Source organism: Coccinella septempunctata, chromosome 3 (genome assembly GCF_907165205.1).
Source record: "Coccinella septempunctata chromosome 3, icCocSept1.1, whole genome shotgun sequence".
In the NCBI taxonomy this organism is placed as follows: Eukaryota; Metazoa; Arthropoda; class Insecta; order Coleoptera; family Coccinellidae; genus Coccinella; species Coccinella septempunctata.
In genome coordinates this window covers 10459187-10477947 of record NC_058191.1, presented here as the reverse complement: position 1 = coordinate 10477947, position 18761 = coordinate 10459187, and the positions used below count along the sequence as shown (strand labels likewise).

At 30.2% G+C, this 18761-nt stretch overlaps 2 protein-coding genes across 3 annotated transcripts; both read right to left on the bottom strand.

Annotated features, from left to right (window-relative positions):
- Positions 1 to 1234: 1234 nt before the first annotated feature.
- On the bottom strand, positions 1235 to 4908 carry LOC123310479. 2 transcript variants are annotated; one of them, XM_044893951.1, is made up of 3 exons: positions 4804 to 4908; positions 4124 to 4631; positions 1235 to 1437 (listed from the first exon to the last, which is right to left on the bottom strand). In XM_044893951.1, the coding sequence occupies exons 1-2, from the start codon at positions 4876 to 4878 to the stop codon at positions 4170 to 4172; spliced, it is 537 nt and encodes a 178-aa protein (XP_044749886.1). In that variant the 5' UTR covers positions 4879 to 4908; the 3' UTR covers positions 1235 to 1437; positions 4124 to 4169. The 2 variants fall into 2 exon arrangements, with proteins under 2 accessions (XP_044749886.1, XP_044749885.1); XM_044893950.1 differs by lacking the exon at positions 1235 to 1437 and having other exon boundaries at positions 3812 to 4631.
- A 6688-nt stretch (positions 4909 to 11596) lies between these two features.
- Positions 11597 to 18426, bottom strand: LOC123309569. Its single transcript, XM_044892751.1, has 3 exons — positions 18051 to 18426; positions 12856 to 13208; positions 11597 to 11711 (listed from the first exon to the last, which is right to left on the bottom strand). Exons 1-3 carry the CDS (start codon positions 18051 to 18053, stop codon positions 11597 to 11599), a joined length of 471 nt encoding a protein of 156 aa, XP_044748686.1. The 5' UTR covers positions 18054 to 18426.
- Positions 18427 to 18761: the final 335 nt, after the last annotated feature.

Sequence of the window (18761 nt, the reverse complement as noted above, 5' to 3'; positions counted from 1 at the left end):
CAGCAGGTACTCTGGTAATATGAAGGAACAATATTGGGTCCTTTGAAGCATATCACTAATTGGAATCATAAATCCAAACAAAGAAAAACTTTCTGTCAGTTCGAAAGGAATTCCTTAATTTCATTACTGCATACTTCAATTTATTTTGAATAGTTTCCATGAATTTTCATTTTCAGTTCTTATTATACAGAGCCATTATATTTTTTCAGGAATATTATAATCAAATATGACTTATTCAAAAAAAAAATCCGCAAAGGTCAACATATCTTTTATACTTCATAGAAAAAATTATTTGGATGTTTTGCTCCTAATTTTTTTTTTGTATAATCTTAATAATTAAAGTTAAGAGAATGTATATTCAAAAAAGTATCTTTTCTCGTACTGTTGAATAGTATATTTTTCTTTTCGAATTTCTCCCTTACTTACCTGCAAGAGCATTTTTTCTTGTATACATTCACATGCCTTCTCGAATTTATTCTATTATAATGTGTACCTCAATGACTAATCTTTGAAATTTCGATTATATATGACGAATTAAATCGCAATGATTCACATCTTTTTGAGGCATTTATATCTTATTTCATGAGGCATAGGGCTGAATTTTTTTTTGCGAAAATTTAAATATCTCAATTGATTTGCAAGAGAGAACAATGCTTTCGATACATATTTGAAATGACACCTAATAACTAAAAATTTTCAAATAAGGATTAGTCAATAAATTATATTTTCGTTTCCAGAGAAGCTACTTAGACTCGATGAATACCAAAAATAAAGCTTCAACTTCAATTGATCAATTTTGATATTATTTCATATATTAGTTTTAGAATTCGTGAAAAAAAATCATTTTTCATATAAAATTTATTTATAAAACTATGAATAATACAGAACAATATATGTACAATCAATTCAAATACATTATTTACATATTTACAATTCAAATAAAAACCTATCACGAAAAATCATTTGTCAGTTAAGTTTTTTTCCACTATTTTTTCTGTGCTTCTTTTTTCCTTTTCTTCTGCGATTTGGGCAATTATAAGTAGACGCAGCAAGGGGAGAAGTAGTGGATATAAAATTGTGATGCCTGAATTCAACTTGCTTCTTCCTCTCTTCACATAATTCTGCCAATTCGTTATGCGCCTTTTCTGCATCCCCTTGTACAGCCTCTTCTAAAATACTCTTCATACGTAATGCCTTCTTCAGTTTTTCTTTGAGAAGGGCTGGAGACTTTTTCTTCGTTGCTGAACTGTTCGGTGGGCTTGATAAATTTTTTAGCTCTTTCAGCAGACTCGCCTTATTTTCAATGAAGTTTCCGACAACAACCACATTTCTCAAATTTCCTGCTTTTAAGGTTTCTAAAGTGGAAATTGCCACCTTTGTTAAATTAATGGAAATTTTCGGTTTGCTGATCCCATTCTTCTTCGAGATTTTGGTCGTCTGAAACAAAAATATAAATTATAACATAACTATGAACAAAAAATTGATTTTAAAAGATCCATTCAGAACGACCCATTACAAATTCCAACATCCAAATAATACTATCTGCAGTTCCATATTATTCTCGGAATATTTCAATAAAATTCAAATGTTCTGGAGATAAACAAACGAAACAAGAAAATTAGAATTATGGACAATTTTCGAAATATTTCTGGAACATATTTGTCTCTATCAGATCAAAAAGATCAGTCAAATTTCTACATCTACTCCTAGGGATAAACAATCGCAGTAATAAATTAATTTCAAGAACAATTTCTGGAATATTTTGTCTGCAATAAGTGGTTAGGTACTTTCAGAGCCAAATGTTTAGTCAAACACTAAAACTACTTTCTCAATACTATTTTAAATGAAATTCAACTCACCATTTTCAGATATATGCACAAAACACAACACGAAACTTCAAATTTGACAATGAGACAAGCACTTTACTCTTCAAAGTATCGGTATAAAATGAGAAAGCTACCCCTATCTAATTTACTTTTTCTACCTGCCAGCCTTTCGGAGTGGTAGTTACCCCTTCTCTTCTATGACTGTACTGTTAGTAAAGGAATCACTTGTCAGATGCGCTAGCGTATCTTAATTTTGCAAGTTTAACTTTTCTGATAATTTGTTCCCATACTTATTGTTTCTTCTTTTTTTTTAATGAAGTGGAAAGTTACCCAATAAAAATATCTCATTGTTAAATTGGCGAAAATCCTACTGGTTTCTGTACATCACATATTTCATTAGGTACCATTGTTATATTCAATATAAGTCTCTGAAATAATATATAATAACTTTTGAATCTTTTTTATTTCCATCAATTGGAAATATTGATTAATCATTAAAACAACACCTTCCACGTGTTCCACTGTTTCAATTACTGGATTCCATATTTGTCTGTTGAGTAATTATGGATTATACTCTCTGAGCATTCATTTGGAAATATGAATTCGTTTTTGATCAACATAAAAATGTTGAAATAGAACAAACTGACTAGAAAATGGATTTCACTGTCGCAGCTTTTTTTAGTGTGTGTTCCGATTAGAAACAAATAAAAAAATACAGATAAAGTATAGAAAAAATTATTTTATTGAAAACAAAGATGAATAGCAAATGTTGAGTTATATTTCTGGAGATATTCCTTCTGTTGTTTCATTATATATTTTTCCATATACTCGTGCAAATAAAAAAAAATTATGGTGTATATACATTTTTTCGATAAAACTGTGATGAAGCATTCCTGTTAGAATTATTCTTTATAACAACTGATATTTCTTATACTGAATTCGAATTTATAAATTGTGAATATGAAACAGAAAACTAACAGAGATAAAATTGAGCAGATGACAGTGTTGTGGTTTCTGAGAAAAAAGTTGCTTCCCAGGTGCCATTTTAAAGGGGCTGCTGAAAAAAATATATAAGTAATTCCCAATAATTATACAGGGTGTCTGTAAACAAATGTGAAGGACTTAGGGAGATGATTCCTCGATGAAAATAAGCAAGGGTAGTTCCTATAAATTTTTTTCGAAATCGACCTCCCAAGACACAGCCTTTGGAAGGCAATGACGAGTTGACAGTTTTTAATTTTTTGTGCGGGTTTCAAAAAACACTCACTCTGACTTATAAAACTGTACATAATATGAAGCAATAAGTAGATGTTACTCACAGAATTTTTTTAGATCTCATAACTTTATTATTACGGTTGGAAAATAACAACCCCTTATGATTTTCTTTTCGTGGGATAGATTTTCGAAAAATAAATTCTCTTATGGTTTCCCATTCAATAATGGAGCAAAAAAGTTTCTTGCAAAATTTCGATAGAGTCGATATTTTTCTCGGAATAAATAAAAATATACAAGCAGTTCTGATCACTGTTAGTTCAATCCATTTCATCGTATAAGTATTCCATATAATGACTACCTCCCGCTAAAATACATCAATACATGCATCAACTCTCTGCTTCATACACCTTCGCATACTGCTTGTAAGTTTTTACTTATTCCGAGAAATGTATCGACTGTATCGACATTCTGCAAGAGACTTTTTTTCTCCAAAATTGAATGGGAAACCATAAGAGAAAACAATTTTTGAAGGAAAATCATAAGGAGTTGTTATTTTCAACCCCTAATAATAAAGTTATGAGATTTAAAAAAAATGTGTGAGTAATATCTAGTCAGTGCTTCATATTATGTATAGTTTTATGACTAACGGCCGGTTGCATAATCAAACCTAAAGTCGCTTTAATTCTAAAGCTTTCTTTAACCCTACTAAAAATGACACTAAAAGAAGCTTTAAGCTTAAAGTGACTTTGAATTTGATTATGAAACTGGACGTCAGTGTTTTCTAGAACCCGTAAAAAAATTAAAAACTGTATCTTGGAAGGGAGGTTGATTTCGAAAAAAATTTATAGGAATCATCTCCGTAAGTCCTTCGCATTTGTTAACAGACACCTAGTATAATTCACTATGTCAAAGCTTGAATATTCATGAATACATTTGCCGCTTCAACAAAACTCAATGATTATTTAAATTTTTAAAAGAAGTGGAAAATGAAATTACTCATATTTTATGCTTGTTTTTCATTCAAAAACCAAAATATATGTACACAACACTTAAAATTAATAGCGAAATGATTCTACACTTACTTTAGATATATACAATTATTTACAAGAATTTTCATGAATCAGGGAACTATTCATTTCTTTTTCCCTTGATTCCGCGGTGCAAATGTTTATTTGCGTGAACGGCAAGGGGTGATAGAGGTTGTTTGAATTTGCAATATCTGTTATTCCTTTTCATTCTGTTGATTCCACATAACTTCGCGATTTCCATGTCCGATGATTTTTTACTTTTGGTCCCCCGGGCGGTATTTTCCAAAATTTGCTTTATAATTCGGGCATTATTCAATTTTTTTGTTAGAATCGCCAATTTTTCGTTTGAATCGATGATGTTTTTCGATTCAGTACTGGCATAATATCTGATGTCTTCTACACGTCTCTGGACACTCTCATTTTGTTTCATTAGGTTTTCTATCACCACCAATTTTTGAAGGTCGTCCTCTTGGCAGTACTCAAGTTTTTCAACGGTGGACAGTGCTATCTTCGTTGGTAGGATGAATGTTTCCCAGCAAGACATTTTCGAAATTTCCAAAGACTGAAATAAACGAAGTAAAAATATTATTTTCCATCATTCACATATTATTTGATAGAATGTGAAAATTCTAGAAATAAACGTTTGAAATGATAACGGAAAGAGTTGTAAAGAAATTTATTTTTGTGTATCCCAAGAATAAAAAGATGAAATTAATCAATTGAATTCAACTCACCAAATTTGTTTTCACAGGACACAAAAGTTCATTTCCAACTTCAACTTCAAGAAAAATATGATCAACTTCACTCATCGAACCATACGAATAGAATTTAAATATGTACCTGAATTTTTCCCTTCCAGTACCTACCTGTCATTTGGCAGTTTACCCCCACTCTCCTGCAATGATGTAGTAAACGGCGGAGTTCAAATTTATCATTTTTGCTACATTACAAATTGTTTCTAGAATTACAAAATGATAAATATTTTCCAGAATTGCAAAAAGGCATCGAAATTTTAAAGCGACGTTGGACTGATTTTATCACTCTAGAAGGAAATTATTTTGATGAATGACCAAAATAAAATAAATACTATAGTAAATAATAATATATAAGTGAAGCAATAAAACTATATGTGCGATCATTTTAAAAGAAGCATTCGGTGAAACAGATTGATGTATTTTGTTGTGATGACTCGATTCCTGTGAAATCATTAATCCTTGATAAAGGTCCGATTTGATACCGAAACGTCGGTGTTTATGTAAAAAGGAGTATCGATTAATATACAAACTATCCAAATACCTGAAGGAGTTTTCATTATTATATAATACGGATGATAATATAAACCGTAATTTATAATTAGTGCCACACAGATAAATCTTTCCCAGAATTACAGTGACAAATTGTTCCCAGTATTAAAGTCAGATATTATATACTTACTAATTAGTGTTAACTTTTTATTCATATTTATTCTTGCTTTTGAAAGATCGGTTGGGTGGATGAAACTACTATAGATGGTTGAAAATTATATGTATCCTCGACCTGTTTATATCCAACATACAATTCTCAACTGCTGCACAAAACTGCTCCACAGAGATTGTCGTTGAAAAAAACAGATAATCTTAAATAATATAACATTACGATGCATGACATTTAAACTAGAGTTAGTAGATTCAGAAAAATTATAATTCAGCTTAGCAATCTAACGAAAGAGCAAGCTGTTAAATTTGCATATGTTATTATGCCTATACTGAAATTCAGTCAATTTTACTATGGGGAGTTTTTTGTTCATTATTCGAAAAACGATAAACTATCCCAAATCAAAATGGCATAAAATAAATCTCAGTTTTCTGGTTTCTGAAAAAAAAATTGAAAATTGCTTTTTTTAATCATCTTTAGCTGTGTCAGTGTCCTGGAAATGGAATGTTCAAAATAAATTAATGAAAAACTCGCACTTTTTGACATGGAATCATCCCTTGAATTTTCTAACAGCTGCTCATTTATACTCTGTGTTTTATTATATCAGTTCAGCCTTCAACGCTGTCACAAGGGAGCAGAGTAGTTTTATGTGCTTTAATAAAAGCAATGTAATGCTTTAAAAACTGAGTTTGCTCATCGGCTGAATTTCAAATGTCAAGGCTCGCTGGGGTCGAAAAATAGTTCATTCGAAGTTTAGTTTGGAATTTTTAACACTTTTGTAAAAAACTTACCATTGTCTATGAATGCGAATTCGGATTTGAATAATCCCGAATGTTCATATTTTCACATCAATTTCACTTTATTCGAAAAACTCATTATACGTATTATATGTATCAACCTACATTTAAACCATACAAATATTACTGAGAGATTTTTGTATAGGAGAAGTAAATCAGTCAACGTCTTCAGTATTCGTTTTTGAATTCGTTTCATCCATCTGGGTATTCATGTTTATTGAACAACAAGTATCTAACCACCTTGAGGGATGCTTTATTCTCTTAATGGTGCTGATAACGCATTTGAATAATTTCTGGTATTCACTAATACTTTTATCACTTCAGCAGGTACTCTGACAATATGAAGGAACAAAATTGGGTCCTTCAGTTCTTATTATACAGAGCCATTATATATTTTCAGGAATAGGATAATCAAATATGACTTATTCAGAAAAGAATCCGCAAAAATCAACATATCTTTGATAATTCTCAGAAAAAATCTTTCAGATGTTTTGCTTCTAAATTTTTTTTGTAAAATCGAAATAAATGAGCAGTCCCTAAAGTTGAGAGGATGTATATTGAAAAAAAGCATTCAGTATCTTTTCTCTTACTGTTGCATAGTATATTTTTCTTTTCAGAAATTGATAACAGAAATAAAGGAAAAACTGAATTCATTTGATTATTAATGTGATATAGATATTTATATACAAATTTCGATTCACCACTTTCATATTGACAAGAAGAACTTCTTAGGATTTTGAAGTGGTACACTGCCAACAATATATTTTGAACTTCTCTCTTCAAAGTTTTGGTATACGCTGAAGTATGTTCCTAAAATTTTGCAACTTTTACTTGCCTGACTTTCAATAAACAGCCCCTGCAAAATGTCAGATAAAGCTTCAGATCTGTGCTTAACATCAGAATTATAGATGTACATACAATATTGAATCATTAGATGTACCTATATTTAACTAGTTATCGACTTTGAAAATTATAGTTGATTTACGAAAATTTTGAATGAAACCGATATGCGTCCAAATTTTCTTCTATACCTATTTAGCTCAGAACTATGGAATATTTTTTATTATGCTACTGTGCTTGAACTGATCGGTTTTGAGATGATTAATACGTTGATTATCTCATATTTTTCTCTTCGTTTCGAAAGGTTCCAATTCGGAATTATATTTTATATCTGATTTTGTTCAACGAAAGTCGGAAATAAAGTGTCTAAATTGTTCGCTTTTTAGCTATACCTTCAGAATGTGTATGCCCTATCCAATTCTTAAACGAATCGTCGAATTTCAATTCCTTATTTCACAAAGTACACGATAAGATCAATAAATAAATTTGCATGCTGAATTTAGTTGTGATACTTTGGCAAAGTGATAAGCTTAAAAAAATGTGTGTATAACATCGAAATAAAAATCGGGAACAGGGATATTTCTTTCAGTACTGTAATTAATGAACGCTACAATATTCACAAAATAATGAATCCCAAAATTTTGGAAATATTCTGATCTCATCCATGTCTTTTCATTTTCATGTCCTCAACTTAAAAATCAAATCCAAGTTGTGTATGGTAACAACTAACAATTTATCAACATTCTTTCGATTCACCGATTGAGAAATTAATAAATAAAAAAAACAACTATATCAACAACTCAGGTGAATTAATTTCTTGAATGGATAAATTAACGGTTGTTTTTAGAAATATTGAATTCAGACATTTTGGTTCAATCCAAATAAAATGAAAGTAAGAAAAATGAAATCAGTCAATGTCTTCATCAGTATTCGTTTGCCACTTCTTTTCATTCAGCTGGGTATTCATGTTTATTGAACAAGTATCTAACCACCTTGGGGGATGCATTATTTTCTCAATGGTGCTGATAACGCATTCGAATAACTTCTGGGAATCACTAATACTTTTATTACTTCAGCAGGTACTCTGGTAATATGAAGGAACAATATTGGGTCCTTTGAAGCATATCACTAATTGGAATCATAAATCCAAACAAAGAAAAACTTTCTGTCAGTCCGAAAGGAATTCCTAAATTTCATTACTGCATACTTCAATTTATTTTGAATAGTTTCCATGAATTTTCATTTTCAGTTCTTATTATACAGAGCCATTATATTTTTTCAGGAATATTATAATCAAATATGACTTATTCAAAAAAAAAATCCGCAAAGGTCAACATATCTTTTATACTTCATAGAAAAAATTATTTGGATGTTTTGCTCCTAATTTTTTTTTGTATAATCTTAATAATTAAAGTTAAGAGAATGTATTTTCAAAAAAGTATCTTTTCTCGTACTGTTGAATAGTATATTTTTCTTTTCGAATTTCTCCCTTACTTACCTGCAAGAGCATTTTTTCTTGTATACATTCACATGCCTTCTCGAATTTATTCTATTATAATGTGTACCTCAATGACTAATCTTTGAAATTTCGATTATATATGACGAATTAAATCGCAATGATTCACATCTTTTTGAGGCATTCATATCTTATTTCATGAGGCATAGGGCTGAATTTTTTTTTGCGAAAATTTAAATATCTTAATTGATCTGCAAGAGAGAATTAGTCAATAAATTATATTTTCGTTTCCAGAGAAGCTACTTAGACTCGATGAATACCAAAAATAAAACTTCAACTTCAATTGATCAATTTTGATATTATTTCATATATTAGTTTTAGAATTCGTGAAAAAAAATCATTTTTCATATAAAATTTATTTATAAAACTATGAATAATACAGAACAATATATGTACAATCAATTCAAATACATTATTTACATATTTACAATTCAAATAAAAACCTATCACGAAAAATCATTTGTTAGTTAAGTTTTTTTCCACTATTTTTTCTGTGCTTCTTTTTTCCTTTTCTTCTGCGATTTGGGCAATTATAAGTAGACGCAGCAAGGGGAGAAGTAGTGGATATAAAATTGTGATGCCTGAATTCAACTTGCTTCTTCCTCTCTTCACATAATTCTGCCAATTCGTTATGCGCCTTTTCTGCATCCCCTTGTACAGCCTCTTCTAAAATACTCTTCATACGTAATGCCTTCTCCAGTTTTTCTTTGAGAAGGCCTGGAGACTTTTTCTTCGTTGCTGAACTGTTCGGTGGGCTTGATAAATTTTTTAGCTCTTTCAGCAGACTCGCCTTATTTTCAATGAAGTTTCCGACAACAACCACATTTCTCAAATTTCCTGCTTTTAAGGTTTCTAAAGTGGAAATTGCCACCTTTGTTAAATTAATGGAAATTTTCGGTTTGCTGATCCCATTCTTCTTCGAGATTTTGGTCGTCTGAAACAAAAATATAAATTATAACATAACTATGAACAAAAAATTGATTTTAAAAGATCCAATCAGAACGACCCATTACAAATTCCAACATCCAAATAATACTATCTGCAGTTCCATATTATTCTCGGAATATTTCAATAAAATTCAAATGTTCTGGAGATAAACAAACGAAACAAGAAAATTAGAATTATGGACAATTTTCGAAATATTTCTGGAACATATTTGTCTCTATCAGATCAAAAAGATCAGTCAAATTTCTACATCTATTCCTAGGGATAAACAATCGCAGTAATAAATTAATTTCAAGAACAATTTCTGGAATATTTTGTCTGCAATAAGTGGTTAGGTACTTTCAGAGCCAAATGTTAAGTCAATCTCTAAAACTACTTTCTCAATACTATTTTAAATGAAATTCAACTCAACTTCTGATAATTTGCTCCCATACTTATTGTTTCTTCTTTTTTTTTAATGAAGTGGAAAGTTACCCAATAAAAATATCTCATTGTTAAATTGGCGAAAATCCTATTGGTTTCTGTACATCACATATTTCATTAGGTACCATTGTTATATTCAATATAAGTCTCTGAAATAATATATAATAACTTTTGAATCTTTTTTATTTCCATCAATTGGAAATATTGATTAATCATTAAAACAACACCTTCCATGTGTTCCTCTGTTTCAATTACTGGATTCCATATTTGTCTGTTGGGTAATTATGGATTATACTCTCTGAGCATTCATTTGGAAATATGAATTCGTTTTTGATCAACATAAATATGTTGATACAGAACAATATGACTAGAAAATGGATTTCACCGTCGCAGCTTTTTTTAGTGTGTGTTCCGATTAGAAACGAATAAAAAAATACGAAGAATAGAAATGAATAAACAGAACATTGATAACAGAAATAAAGGAAAAACTGAATTCATTTGATTATTAAGGTGATATAGATATTTATATACAAATTTCGATTCACCACTTTCATATTGACAAGAAGAACTTCTTAGGATTTTGAAGTGGTACACTGCCAACAATATATTTTGAACTTCTCTCTTCAAAGTTTTGGTATACGCTGAAGTATGTTCCTAAAATTTTGCAACTTTTACTTGCCTGACTTTCAATAAACAGCCCCTGCAAAATGTCAGATAAAGCTTCAGATCTGTGCTCAACATCAGAATTATAGATGTACATACAATATTGAATCATTAGATGTATATTTAACTAGTTATCGACTTTGAAAATTATAGTTGATTTACGAAAATTTTGAATGAAACCGATATGCGTCCAAATTTTCTTCTATACCTATTTAGCTCAGAACTATGGGATATTTTTTATTATGCTACTGTGCTTGAACTGATCGGTTTTGAGATGATTAATACGTTGATTATCTCATATTTTTCTCTTCGTTTTGAAACGTTCCAATTCGGAATTATAATTTATATCTGATTTTGTTCAACGAAAGACGGAAATAAAAAATAAAGTGTCTAAATTGTTCGCTTTTTAGCTATACCTTCAGAATGTGTATGCCCTATCCAATTCTTAAACGAATCGTCGAATTTCCATTCCTTATTTCACAAAGTAGACGATAAGATCAATAAATATTTTTGCATGCTGAATTTAGTTGTGATACTTTGGCAAAGTGATAAGCTTAAAAAAATGTGTGTATAACATCGAAATAAAAATCGGGAACAGAGATATTTCTTCCAGTACTGTAATTAATGAACGCTACAATATTCACAAAATAATGAATCCCAAAATTTTGGAAATATTCTGATCTCATCCATGTCTTTTCATTTTCATGTCCTCAACTTAAAAATCAAATCCAAGTTGTGTATAATAACAACTAACAATTTATCAACATTCTTTCGATTCACCGATTGAGAAATTAATAAATAAAAAAACAACTATATCAACAACTCAGGTGAATTAATTTCTTGAATGGATAAATTAACGGTTGTTTTTAGAAATATTGAATTCAGACATTTTGGTTCAATCCAAATAAAATGAAAGTAAGAAAAATGAAATCAGTCAATGTCTTCATCAGTATTCGTTTGCCACTTCTTTTCATTCAGCTGGGTATTCATGTTTATTGAACAAGTATCTAACCACCTTGGGGGATGCATTATTTTCTCAATGGTGCTGATAACGCATTCGAATAACTTCTGGGAATCACTAATACTTTTATTACTTCAGCAGGTACTCTGGTAATATGAAGGAACAATATTGGGTCCTTTGAAGCATATCACTAATTGGAATCATAAATCCAAACAAAGAAAAACTTTCTGTCAGTTCGAAAGGAATTCCTAAATTTCATTACTGCATACTTCAATTTATTTTGAATAGTTTCCATGAATTTTCATTTTCAGTTCTTATTATACAGAGCCATTATATTTTTTCAGGAATATTATAATCAAATATGACTTATTCAAAAAAAAAATCCGCAAAGGTCAACATATCTTTTATACTTCATAGAAAAAATTATTCGGATGTTTTGCTCCTAATTTTTTTTTGTATAATCTAAATAGTTGAGCAATCCCTAAAGTTAAGAGAATGTATATTGAAAAAAGTATCTTTTCTGGTACTGTTGAATAGTATATTTTTCTTTTCGAATTTCTCCCTTACTTACCTGCAAGAGCACTTTTTCTTGTATACATTCACATGCCTTCTCGAATTTATTCTATTATAATGTGTACTTCAATGACTAATCTTTGGAATTTCGATTATATATGACGAATTAAATCGCAATGATTCATATCTTTTTGAGGCATTTATATCTTATTTCATGGGGCATAGGGCTGAATTTTTTTTTGCGAAAATTTAAATATCCTTATTGATTTGCAAGAGAGAACAATGCTTTCGATACATATTTGAAATGACACCTAATAACTCAAAATTTTCATATAAGGATTAGTCAATAAATTATATTTTCGTTTCCAGAGAAGCTACTTAAGACTCGATGAACACCAAAAATAAAGCTTCAACTTCAATTGATCAATTTTGATATTATTTCATATATTATTTTTAGAATTCGTGAAAAAAATCATTTTTCATATAAAATTTATTTATAAAACTATGAATAATACAGAACAATATATGTACAATCAATTCAAATACATTATTTACATATTTACAATTCAAATAAAAACCTATCACGAAAAATCATTTGTCAGTTAATTTTTTTCCACTATTTTTTCTGTGCTTCTTCTTTCCTTTTCTTCTGCGATTTGGGCAATTATAAGTAGACGCAGCAAGGGGAGAAGTAGTGGATATAAAATTGTGATGCCTGAATTCAACTTGTTTTTTCCTCTCTTCACATAATTCTGCCAATTCGTTATGCGCTTTTCCTGCATCCCCTTGTACAGCCTCTTCTAAAATACTCTTCATACGTGATGCCTTCTCCAGTTTTTCTTTGAGAAGGCCTGGAGACTTTTTCTTCGTGGCTGAACTGTTCGGTGGGCTTGATAAATTTTTTAGCTCTTTCAGCAGACTCGCCTTATTTTCAATGAAGTTTCCGACAACAACCACATTTCTCAAATTTCCTGCTTTTAAGGTTTCTAAAGTGGAAATTGCCACCTTTGTTAAATTAATGGAAATTTTCGGTTTGCTGATCCCATTCTTCTTCGAGATTTTGGTCGTCTGAAACAAAAATATAAATTATAACATAACTATGAACAAAAAATTGATTTTAAAAGATCCATTCAGAACGACCCATTACAAATTCCAACATCCAAATAATACTATCTGCAGTTCCATATTATTCTCGGAATATTTCAATAAAATTCAAATGTTCTGGAGATAAACAAACGAAACAAGAAAATTAGAATTATGGACAATTTTCGAAATATTTCTGGAACATATTTGTCTCTATCAGATCAAAAAGATCAGTCAAATTTCTACATCTATTCCTAGGGATAAACAATCGCAGTAATAAATTAATTTCAAGAACAATTTCTGGAATATTTTGTCTGCAATAAGTGGTTAGGTACTTTCAGAGCCAAATGTTTAGTCAAACTCTAAAACTACTTTCTCAATACTATTTTAAATGAAATTCAACTCACCATTTTCAGATATATGCACAAAACACAACACGAAACTTCAAATTTGACAATGAGACAAGCACTTTACTCTTCAAAGTATCGGTATAAAATGAGAAAGCTACCCCTATCTAATTTACTTTTTCTACCTGCCAGCCTTTCGGAGTGGTAGTTACCCCTTCTCTTCTATGACTGTACTGTTAGTAAAGGAATCACTTGTCAGATGCGCTAGCGTATCTTAATTTTGCAAGTTTAACTTTTCTGATAATTTGTTCCCATACTTATTGTTTCTTCTTTTTTTTTAATGAAGTGGAAAGTTACCCAATAAAAATATCTCATTGTTAAATTGGCGAAAATCCTACTTGTTTCTGTACATCACATATTTCATTAGGTACCATTGTTATATTCAATATAAGTCTCTGAAATAATATATAATAACTTTTGAATCTTTTTTATTTCCATCAATTGGAAATATTGATTAATCATTAAAACAACACCTTCCACGTGTTCCACTGTTTCAATTACTGGATTCCATATTTGTCTGTTGAGTAATTATGGATTATACTCTCTGAGCATTCATTTGGAAATATGAATTCGTTTTTGATCAACATAAAAATGTTGATATAGAACAAACTGACTAGAAAATGGATTTCACTGTCGCAGCTTTTTTTAGTGTGTGTTCCGATTAGAAACAAATAAAAAAATACAGATAAAGTATAGAAAAAATTATTTTATTGAAAACAAAGATGAATAGCAAATGTTGAGTTATATTTCTGGAGATATTCCTTCTGTTGTTTCATTATATATTTTTCCATATACTCGTGCAAATAAAAAAAAATTATGGTGTATATACATTTTTTCGATAAAACTGTGATGAAGCATTCCTCTTAGAATTATTCTTCATAACAACTGATATTTCTTATACTGAATTCGAATTTATAAATTGTGAATATGAAACAGAAAACTAACAGAGATAAAATTGAGCAGATGACAGTGTTGTGGTTTCTGAGAAAAAAGTTGCTTCCCAGGTGCCATTTTAAAGGGGCTGCTGAAAAAAATATATAAGTAATTCCCAATAATTATACAGGGTGTCTGTAAACAAATGTGAAGGACTTAGGGAGATGATTCCTCGATGAAAATAAGCAAGGGTAGTTCCTATAAATTTTTTTCGAAATCGACCTCCCAAGACACAGCCTTTGGAAGGCAATGACGAGTTGACAGTTTTTAATTTTTTGTGCGGGTTTCAAAAAACACTCACTCTGACTTATAAAACTGTACATAATATGAAGCAATAAGTAGATGTTACTCACAGAATTTTTTTAGATCTCATAACTTTATTATTACGGTTGGAAAATAACAACCCCTTATGATTTTCTTTTCGTGGGATAGATTTTCGAAAAATAAATTCTCTTATGGTTTCCCATTCAATAATGGAGCAAAAAAGTTTCTTGCAAAATTTCGATAGAGTCGATATTTTTCTCGGAATAAATAAAAATATACAAGCAGTTCTGATCACTGTTAGTTCAATCCATTTCATCGTATAAGTATTCCATATAATGACTACCTCCCGCTAAAATACATCAATACATGCATCAACTCTCTGCTTCATACACCTTCGCATACTGCTTGTAAGTTTTTACTTATTCCGAGAAATGTATCGACTGTATCGACATTCTGCAAGAGACTTTTTTTCTCCAAAATTGAATGGGAAACCATAAGAGAAAACAATTTTTGAAGGAAAATCATAAGGAGTTGTTATTTTCAACCCCTAATAATAAAGTTATGAGATTTAAAAAAAATGTGTGAGTAATATCTACTCAGTGCTTCATATTATGTATAGTTTTATGACTAACGGCCGGTTTCATAATCAAACCTAAAGTCGCTTTAAATCTAAAGCTTTCTTTAACCCTACTAAAAATGACACTAAAGGAAGCTTTAAGCTTAAAGTGACTGAATTTGATTATGAAACTGGACGTCAGTGTTTTCTAGAACCCGTAAAAAAATTAAAAACTGTATCTTGGAAGGGAGGTTGATTTCGAAAAAAATTTATAGGAATCATCTCCGTAAGTCCTTCGCATTTGTTAACAGACACCTAGTATAATTCACTATGTCAAAGCTTGAATATTCATGAATACATTTGCCGCTTCAACAAAACTCAATGATTATTTAAATTTTTAAAAGAAGTGGAAAATGAAATTACTCATATTTTATGCTTGTTTTTCATTCAAAAACCAAAATATATGTACACAACACTTAAAATTAATAGCGAAATTATTCTACACTTACTTTAGATATATACAATTATTTACAAGAATTTTCATGAATCAGGGAACTATTCATTTCTTTTTCTCTTGATTCCGCGGTGCAAATGTGTATTTCCGTGAACGGCAAGGGGTGATAGAGGTTGTTTGAATTTGCAATATCTGTTATTCCTTTTCATTCTGTTGATTCCACATAACTTCGCGATTTCCATGTCCGATGATTTTTTACTTTTGGTCCCCTGGGCGGTATTTTCCAAAATTTGCTTTATAATTCGGGCATTATTCAATTTTTTTGTTAGAATCGCCAATTTTTCGTTTGAATCGATGATGTTTTTCGATTCAGTACTGGCATAATATCTGATGTCTTCTACACGTCTCTGGACACTCTCATTTTGTTTCATTAGGTTTTCTATCACCACCAATTTTTGAAGGTCGTCCTCTTGGCAGTACTCAAGTTTTTCAACGGTGGACAGTGCTATCTTCGTTGGTAGGATGAATGTTTCCCAGCAAGACATTTTCGAAATTTCCAAAGACTGAAATAAACGAAGTAAAAATATTATTTTCCATCATTCACATATCATTTGATAGAATGTGAAAATTCTAGAAATAAACGTTTGAAATGATAACGGAAAGAGTTGTAAAGAAATTTATTTTTGTGTATCCCAAGAATAAAAAGATGAAATTAATCAATTGAATTCAACTCACCAAATTTGTTTTCACAGGACACAAAAGTTCATTTCCAACTTCAACTTCAAGAAAAATATGATCAACTTCACTCATCGAACCATACGAATAGAATTTAAATATGTACCTGAATTTTTCCCTTCCAGTACCTACCTGTCATTTGGCAGTTTACGCGCGAACCCCCACTCTCCTGCAATGATGTAGTAAACGGCGGAGTTCAAATTTATCATTTTTGCTACATTACAAATTGTTTCTAGAATTACAAAATGATAAATATTTTCCAGAATTGCAAAAAGGCATCGAAATTTTAAAGCGACGTTGGACTGATTGTATCACTCTAGAAGGAAATTATTTTGATGAATGACCAAAATAAAATAAATACTATAGTAAATAATAATATATAAGTGAAGCAATAAAACTATATGTGCGATCATTTTAAAAGAAGCATTCGGTGAAACAGATTGATGTATTTTGTTGTGATGACTCGATTCCTGTGAAATCATTAATCCTTGATAAAGGTCCGATTTGATACCGAAACGTCGGTGTTTATGTAAAAAGGAGTATCGATTAATATACAAACTATCCAAATACCTGAAGGAGTTTTCATTATTATATAATACGGATGATAATATAAACCGTAATTTATAATTAGTGCCACACAGATAAATCTTTCCCAGAATTACAGTGACAAATTGTTCCCAGTATTAAAGTCAGATATTATATACTTACTAATTAGTGTTAACTTTTTATTCATATTTATTCTTGCTTTTGAAAGATCGGTTGGGTGGATGAAACTACTATAGATGGTTGAAAAGTATATGTATCCTCGACCTGTTTATATCCAACATACAATTCTCAACTGCTGCACAAAACTGCTCCACAGAGATTGTCGTTGAAAAAAACAGATAATCTTAAATAATATAACATTACGATGCATGACATTTAAACTAGAGTTAGTAGATTCAGAAAAATTATAATTCAGCTTAGCAATCTAACGAAAGAGCAAGCTGTTAAATTTGCATATGTTATTATGCCTATACTGAAATTCAGTCAATTTTACTATGGGGAGTTTTTTGTTCATTATTCGAAAAACGATAAACTATCCCAAATCAAAATGGCATAAAATAAATCTCAGTTTTCTGGTTTCTGAAAAAAAAATTGAAAATTGCTTTTTTTAATCATCTTTAGCTGTGTCAGTGTCCTGGAAATGGAATGTTCAAAATAAATTAATGAAAAACTCGCACTTTTTGACATGGAATCATCCCTTGAATTTTCTAACAGCTGCTCATTTATACTCTGTGTTTTATTATATCAGTTCAGCCTTCAACGCTGTCACAAGGGAGCAGAGTAGTTTTATGTGCTTTAATAAAAGCAATGTAATGCTTTAAAAACTGAGTTTGCTCATCGGCTGAATTTCAAATGTCAAGGCTCGCTGGGGTCGAAAAATAGTTCATTCGAAGTTTAGTTTGGAATTTTTAACACTTTTGTAAAAAACTTACCATTGTCTATGAATGCGAATTCGGATTTGAATAATCCCGAATGTTCATATTTTCACATCAATTTCACTTTATTCGAAAAACTCATTATACGTATTATATGTATCAACCTACATTTAAACCATACAAATATTACTGAGAGATTTTTGTATAGGAGAAGTAAATCAGTCAACGTCTTCAGTATTCGTTTTTGAATTCGTTTCATCCATCTGGGTATTCATGTTTATTGAACAACAAGTATCTAACCACCTTGAGGGATGCTTTATTCTCTTAATGGTGCTGATAACGCATTTGAATAATTTCTGGTATTCACTAATACTTTTATCACTTCAGCAGGTACTCTGACAATATGAAGGAACAAAATTGGGTCCTTCAGTTCTTATTATACAGAGCCATTATATATTTTCAGGAATAGGATAATCAACATATCTTTGATAATTCTCAGAAAAAATCTTTCAGATGTTTTGCTTCTAATTTTTTTTTGTAAAATCGAAATAAATGAGCAGTCCCTAAAGTTGAGAGGATGTATATTGAAAAAAAGCATTCAGTATCTTTTCTCTTACTGTTGCATAGTATATTTTTCTTTTCAGAAATTGATAACAGAAATAAAGGAAAAACTGAATTCATTTGATTATTAATGTGATATAGATATTTATATACAAATTTCGATTCACCACTTTCATATTGACAAGAAGAACTTCTTAGGATTTTGAA

Bases quoted from the DNA above. Each gene is read 5' to 3' on its own strand.
- LOC123310479 (XM_044893951.1), bottom strand. From the start codon at position 4,878: ATGAGTGAAGTTGATCATATTTTTCTTGAAGTTGAAGTTGGAAATGAA. The intron at 4,632-4,803 runs GTGAGTTGAATT...CGTTTATTTCAG, and splicing joins GTCCTGTGAAAACAAATTTG to TCTTTGGAAATTTCGAAAAT.
- LOC123309569 (XM_044892751.1), bottom strand. The intron at 11,712-12,855 runs GCATCACAATTT...ATGCGTTATCAG, and splicing joins AAAAAACAAGTTGAATTCAG to CACCATTGAGAAAATAATGC.